Here is a 7,876-nt window from a genome sequence, read left to right on the forward strand (position 1 = left end):
TAAATGAAAATATGACACTAAATAGGACGAAATGGAGAAAAAGGATTCATGTAGCCAACCCCACGTAGTGGAATTAAGGCTTTGTTGTTGTTTGTTTTGTTTGTTATATAAATTGATAGGTGCAATGCTAGGATGTTGGAGTGGTTATGGGAGATATAAGCTTGCCCTTCTGAGTAGTGATTAGTGACTCTAAGAGATTGTTTTTGTTGGAGGTCTAGCCGTGTAAATCTTTAGAAGATTTCACCATTGGAACTTAGATTAAATGTAATTGAATTCCAGATTGTTGAATTTCAATGCCCTTCATTGTTTGAGTTATAAAAGTTCCCAGAGATTATCAATAATTGTACTTAGTATTCTATGAATAAACTACAAGAATGACAAAAAAGAGACTCTTTGACAATTAATAACCATTGAATCAATATTTTTTTCCTTCTATGGAAAGAAGACTTCTTCATGAAACCAATGCAAGCGAAATTACATTATTCAATCTTAAATTGAACTTTTGACAATTCTTTCAAAAACAATGAGTGGATTAAAATGGTTTTTTAACAAGTTGGAAGGCCTGGCCACTGCCAACCTAATCTAAGACGGTTGTTTATTGAACTAGGGATGCTTACTCCTTGCATAATCACTAATTTAAGATATATATGTTGATGCATCTAATGACAGTAACGAGAATGTATTTCCTAACTACAATCTTGTCCAATGTGTTGACATGAATGATATTTCAAGATTGCATTAAGGAATAGTGGACTAAGAACAACAAGTATTTACAAAGGTACAGGGAGCAAACAAATCACATGAAAACCCAAAATACCACAACAAGAAAGGAGAAAAAGAATCACTAACCATGCTGCCCCTGGATCGAACCTTCCTTAGGAGCGTAGCGGAAGGATGAGAAGGATGGGAGTTTCGATGGTGCCGCGATCCCGTCGTTTCCTTCCCAGGCACCGGCGATGGTTGCGAGCGAAACCGTGATGGGGAGCGAGATAAGCGACTAAAGGAGACGGAAATTCGGGCGAAACTAGGGTTTTCGGCGAAAGGAAGTGAATAAATAGTGATTAATTTAATTTATTAATGATTAATTATTATTTTATATAATATTAAATTAATTATAAATAAATGATATTTGATGAGTAAAAATGTCTTTCACTATATCAATTAAGAACTTATAAAAATGATATATAAAACTTGCAACTTATACTTTTTTATTTTTAAATACCAATGAAATTTAGATATAAATTTTTTAAGAAATCTTTTTTTTTTTAAATTATACTTTTTGGATCTCCCGTTAAACTTATAAAAATAACGATGTTGGACAACAATTTACTTTATATACTATTTATAAACAACATTACTGTAAATGGGCAAAATAGTCACTTATATAGAAACAGCTACAAATTAACTGTTTTCAAACAACACAAACCAAACAGTTAGTCAGTTTATCTAGATAAGCTGTTGATCAGCAGCTTATTAGGATCAGCTATTTATCAGAATCAGTTGCTTACAACAGATTATTCAATAAGTTACAGCTGTCTTAAACAAACCCTAAGTTGCTCAAAACATGCGTGTTCGACGGTGAAAAAGTAAAAAAGAAATTTTGGGAGCTTAGTACGGAATAAACAAATCCAGCCCGCCCACATAAGACCCGACCTGAAAAGAAAATCTCAAAATAAAATTTTGGGCAACGCTCGTTTGAGTATCACAACCAACAAACAAGTCACTCTCTTAACGAGTAGGACTGAAGAACGGAACAATCATAATGGGTGCCTAAAAGGGTGAACCACATCACGCAAATGAGTGTAAGGATATTATGTGTAACATGACACACAAATGGGATGTACCGATAAGAAAAGGAAGAGGAATTACGCCTGCTTGGGGACCCAAGACGTCATGCGACCAGCAGACACCGGCTATAAATGAGTATGCATATAGTAAAATGATACCTATAAAAGAATTCACATCTTACCTGAGAGACACTCACCAAGCACACATGCAAACATACAGAATATGCAACAAGCATATGAGGGAGTGCACCAAAAGTGGTGAGGGTGAATATACCATGAGACAGTGACTCGGAAAAGACGGGTATGTCGTGGCGGCAGCAACCCAAAGAATGGGTATGTCATGATTGCAATGACTCGATGATAGGGCAGTGACCCAAAGGTGGGCATATCATGGCGGCAGCGACCCAGACAAAAGGGTATGCTGAGGGGATAGTGAACTGGAGGTGGGCATGTCATAGCGGCGGCGGTCCAAATAAAAGGATATGTCGAGGAGGCAGTGACCGGAAAGTGTAGCTCAAGCAATTCATAATGATCATGCAAGTAAACATATAGGAGATGATGCAACTTGCAAGCTGACAAACATGCACATGACATACTCCACAAGCAATGATGCAAGTGTAGTTGGTCGACTGGGTCGGGGTAGCCGATTGAACCAAAATGTTGTGTCAACTAGGGCGGGACGGTTGGGGCGTGGCAAAAGCAGAGTGGATTGGACCAAGAAGGCCGATCGAGGCACGAGTCGTGTCGATCGATGTGCGACGATTGATCGAGACACAAGTAGTGTCGATCGGTCTAGGACGACCGATCAAAGCACAAGTGGTGTTGATTGGTCCGGGACAACTGATCAAGGCACGAGTGATGTCGAACATGTCGGGGACGACCGATCGAGGCACAAGTGCAAGCGCAAGTGCAAGTGCAAGGTGTTCCATGTAAGACACACATGACACAATCCAAAGCAAATGACCGCATGCAATAGCGAGTCATGCTCGGGCTACATATCTCACATATGAAACATAAGATTTTAGCACTTGGATGTGTGGCATTGCCGCCTCCTGCTTTGATGAGGCACGTGGGGAGTTTCTCCCAAGATTTCTGAGGGGGAAGCTCTCCACACCGTCATTAAATGGGCTAGCTAACAAGTTTTTTCCAATTTTGCAGTGTCTAGGTTTTGCAATATGAGCTAGCTACAAAGCTTTTCTTACTTTGCAAAAGTCAACCTCCCAATTTCTCCAAGTAAAATTCAAGCATTCAAAGCAAGGGGAGTAAGGGGATCCAACTCATTAAGACTTGTGTTAGAATTCAGAAAAAAATGTAAATACTCGGCTCTACAGGGTGTTTGGTCATGCATGAAATCCTACCCTAGGGCTTTCTCTAAAGAAAGCGATGATCCATAACATAAGCAGTCGAGCCTGCTGGCGCACGCCCCCCGTGCGGACAATAAAACTGCACGCCTGCCACAACTAAAACCTAGAGCTAGCTATGGAAAGAAATGCAAAAGGAGAGAATCTCGCCACCGTGGTGTTTGCTCAACGTCCATTGGAGCATAGGAAGAGGCTTTTCTAATGGGTAGGAAAGAAGCCCACGAATCCTTCCTGAAGCTATAAAGAAGTTCTCCTCACCAGAGAGTTCGTCGGAGTTGCCATCTCCAAGCTAGGATGACGCTTTCTTAGGCGTGCTCCTTGGAAACTTAACTGAAGTTGAAGAAGACAGCGACACAAGAAGAAAAAGGGTGGAGAATGACCAACCCTTAGTTTTCTCCTTGAAGAAACCCTCAAAACTTCAAGCCCCCAAGGAAGAAGAAGAACTTCAAGGAGAAGAAGAAAAAGAGAAGAGGGAAAAGTAGGAAAATGGAGAAGAAGAAGTGGAGGAAAAACCTTCCGCTCTTCAAAATCTCTCCCAAGCTCCCCTGCACTCCTTCGACTTCCCCTAGCAAAATGGTGTCCATCCCGTATGAATTGGAGAGGTTGCTCTATTAAGCCAACCAAGCACCTCTAAAATGACCAAAAAAGCCCACACTAAATGCCCAACAAGCTTTCTATGAAAATGAGGGCAAAATGTACTTTCACACCACCTTTTCCCGCTCCCCAGGCTCATGATCGAAATTTCTATGAAAACGATGGCTTTGGGAGTCGAAACGGCGTAAAAAATGGCCCGAAATTGCAACCTGGAACTAGAGTGGTGCCTAAGCACCACTCACCATGGCGCCAAGGCCCCAACCAACATATTGGCGCCTTGGCGCCGCCCAGGCTCCACCTAGGGGCAAATTCTCAGGAAAACTGTGATTTGTGGCCTGTTTAGGGACTTGACGCCCCATTTCTTCGGGCCTAGGCGTCGGGTTTTTTGTCAAATTTTCAAATCATGTTTTAGACCTCCTAAGGCTCAGGTTCAGCTGTCCGAAAAGGTATTTTGCGTGTGTCGGTGATCCCGATGCTAGAGTTGTGCAACATTTATAAAGTTGGTTCTGTTTTTCAACGGTGTCAAAAACTTGATGCATTATTTTATGAATAAGAAATTTAAGCAATATATGTAGATATTCTACGCAAGTATACGTATCGTTATCAAGTCATACATGACTTTCTGTTTAAGCCCCAAATATCGATCCCACGATGAAGGTTTAAATTTGAAGTGATAAATTAACTAGGAAATTCACAACAATAAAATAAAATTACTGTCACTAATTTTGAATATTTGATGTACTATCAAAACTAAATTATTAATTACTAGTAAAGCTCAAATGCAAAGTTTAAACAGTAACTATCAAACTATATTTATGTGATAAAGTTATCAAATATGAAAAAAACATCTTTCTCACTACAATTATTTTTTGATAAAATGAGATGAGATAAATGGTTTAAATATGTATTCTGCCAAATATGAACAATTTTAATTCTCTACCCCGATTCAGTGTTATAGAGAATCATTAGTTAATCTCAGGTTTAGTCCCTAAATCCGTGGTTATACTGAGAGGATACCGCTCTCACTCCAGAGCTCCCACTTCCCTTTCCCTAAAGGCTAACGCTCGTTTTAGTTCTTAAACACAGGCCAAATTGGAAATTTTAGTCTCTCACCCTAGAATCACCAATTCTTCGCCCGATAATATATATTTCCCTATTTATTTGTGCCCAATTCCATGAATGAAACACTCCTTCATGGAATCGAATGTGATTATCACTTTGTTGTAAAACTCATACTCTATTTCCCGAATAGTATGTTTCACAACATATGTTAACATTTCAATTGACCAAATCGAAAATTAAATTAAGAAAGGAGTAAAAAATAATCACAATTTATTTTATATTTTAAAATTAGCACATCCAAATTATCTCTTCATTTTATCACATCTCAGAGTAAGGAAAAAGACAAAGAAAACTACTCAGACCTCATGAAGAAGATACAACAAAATACAAATTTCATAAATAAAAGAAAGTTTATACAACAATAGAAAACAAACACTATTTATCTTTAACTCTTCCTCAAAGTTGTAGCCTCTCTTGGACTCTTTCTCTTTTTACAATACTTTTGATTCTCTCTTAGAAGATATAAGAAGAAGAAATCTCTCACTTCTCTCTCTCTCTAACAACTTAGAAAAAAATTCACATTTAAACTCACCACAAAAACTCAATTCTTTAAAAAAATAAATGACTAATGGACTTTTAGTGGTTGGGGGAGTGGAAGAAAGAGTTTTCTGATCAATTTTCGCCCTAAATAGAGCTTAATGTCGTTTTTCCAATAGGTGCATCCAAAAACTCTTCAAAAAGCGTCTGAATTCGTCGAATCTTTTAGAAACAGATCTTGCACCAACATTGGTGTTGTCGGCACCAGTGGCCCATGAATTAATTCTGTGCTCTCTTTCAAATGGCGTCGTTGGCGCTGCTCCTGGTGTCGTCTTTGTTAAGTTACGCCATCAACACTGAGTATATTCTGGCCTCTGTTCTGTAGGTATGCGCCATCGGCGTCCATTCCGTCGCCGTCAGCGCTGAGTATTTCTTCAAAAATATCATTTTGACTCCAAATTCCATCTTTTTTTCTTTCTTTTTGCTTCAAGTCTTAAAAATCAACAATCTGCAATAAAACATGAAAAATATCTTTCTTTAAAGCCCAATATCACCAAAAATGAGTATAAAATATAGGTCTAAATATGCATATATTTTTATGTATCAAAATCTCCTAAACTTAAATGTTATTTGTCCTCAAGCAACTCCTTTACTACATAAAAATATGACTCATGACAAAAAAATTTAACTTCTAGATTTCGATATTTTAGTCCACTAAATACAATAGCATAACTTAAGAAAAATGTAAAATAACTCCAGTTAATACTAAAGGGATAAGAATATCTAGCAATCAAGTCTAAGATTTTTTATTCTCTATTCTTTTCAAGAAAATTACAAATTTTCATATTAAAGCCGTTTAGAATATCTATATGAAAAATAACTTCATGAAACTTTATTAGTAAATATGCTAATACTTAAATATAAGTTTAGAGAATGTAGCCAAGCCTTATTTTTTAAGTTGATTTAAGTGAAACCAATTTTTGATTAGGCATCTCCTCAAGCTTCTCCTCATATCTTTTTCTACTTTTTCTTCTTCTCTTTTTTTGTTCTTTTCTTTCTTTTCTTTTCATTCAGGATCATTTTCAATCATTTTTCTTTTTTTTTTCTCTTCTTTTTTTTATGTGATGATCACTATATTTGGATAGCCTTTAATGAATTTGAACTTCACTATCCTCTTCTTAAAGTTAAAAACTTTTCACATTCCTTCACTTTATAAATTTATATTAGCTTTAAAGATTTTTCATAAAGTTTTATTATTTTCTTCTTACATGAATCTATAAGATTTTTAATATTTCCAAAAATACAAATCCATTTACTTATAATAGAAAAACATAGTATTATTCTCTCATACCAAATATCTTAATCTCTTAAATTAATCTTTATTATTAAAAATTTTTACTTGAGTTTACTATATATTTAGAAACACAAATATAGTTATCTAAAATCACTGTATAATACCAAAGGTCATGTTAAATTTAAAATTTTTTACAAATATAGCTAATTGAGGACAAATAAAATTAAGTTTTCTTTTTTCCCCCCCCCCCCCCCAACTTAAATTTTTTAAAGATTTTGCATGAACAACTTAAAAAGAAATAAAGGGTGAAAGAAAATAATTAATACATAAAAAAAAACTTACCTGTTGAAGATTTTGATACTGAAACTTAACTCTGAAATATTGCATGTGCTAATATAAAAAGCTACAAGACATAAAATATTAAATAACACATAATACACATAAAAAATTTTACTGAGAAAGAATTTACTACAAATACATTCAACAAAGTACTAAACTAACAACAGTAACTAAAATGATTTACAATGTAAAAATAGTTTTGCAATCCTACTGTTCACAATACAACATAGCATCTAAAATAAAGAAAAGTTTCACACTCTAAAGACAAACAATAACAACAATAAAGTACAACCAATTATAAACTAAATAAAAGATCAAACTAAAACATCACCATTCATCATCATCATCCTCTTCTTCTACATTAAAGTTTTGTTGCTGATATGAGGTAAAGACAAGGTGACTAGGAAACTGAACTGAGTGGTCACCCCTCATATATCTAACCATTACATCATCATAAGCAACATCATACTCAAACTTCTGCCATGTCAAATCATCATTATGTGCATTTCTGGCATCAATATTTTCTATTTTGCTTTCCATCCTTAAGATATCTTCCATCCTCAAGATATCTCCCTGCTGGATCATCAGTTGCTCCATAAGTCCCTGGAGAGTAGGAGTACTATAAATATAGATCTCCATCCAACATGAGATTCATAAGTTTTAATATTTGCAGGCCCAATAGGTTTTAAAGGTTCAATCCTCTCCTCATTCATTACAAAATCAACTCTTGCCTGTTCACATAGGGTGTGCTAATCCACCAGTAGTCTCACCCAAAGCAATAGAACAAGTGTTTCTATAAACAATAGAGCCTACATTTATCATTCTCATATGTTGGATATAGAAGTTCAAGATGGCTCTATCCTTTGTAACCTCGCTATGATGATTTGTTGGTATCATTCTAA

At 35.9% G+C, this 7,876-nt stretch overlaps 1 protein-coding gene across 1 annotated transcript in view; it reads right to left on the bottom strand.

Moving 5' to 3' along the window:
• Positions 1 to 1,024, bottom strand: part of LOC110025915 (mitochondrial import inner membrane translocase subunit PAM16 like 2-like) — a gene marked incomplete at its 3' end in the record, with an annotated part of 11,164 nt that extends 10,140 nt beyond the window's left edge. Inside the window, 1 exon segment of the mRNA XM_020726609.1 lies at positions 850 to 1,024. Within this exon segment, the coding sequence (XP_020582268.1) occupies positions 850 to 852 (3 nt within the window).
• Between the last annotated feature and the right edge of the window lie 6,852 nt (positions 1,025 to 7,876).

The sequence above is a fragment of the Phalaenopsis equestris genome, unplaced genomic scaffold (genome assembly GCF_001263595.1).
Source record: "Phalaenopsis equestris unplaced genomic scaffold, ASM126359v1 Scaffold000342, whole genome shotgun sequence".
NCBI lineage: Eukaryota > Viridiplantae > Streptophyta > Magnoliopsida > Asparagales > Orchidaceae > Phalaenopsis > Phalaenopsis equestris.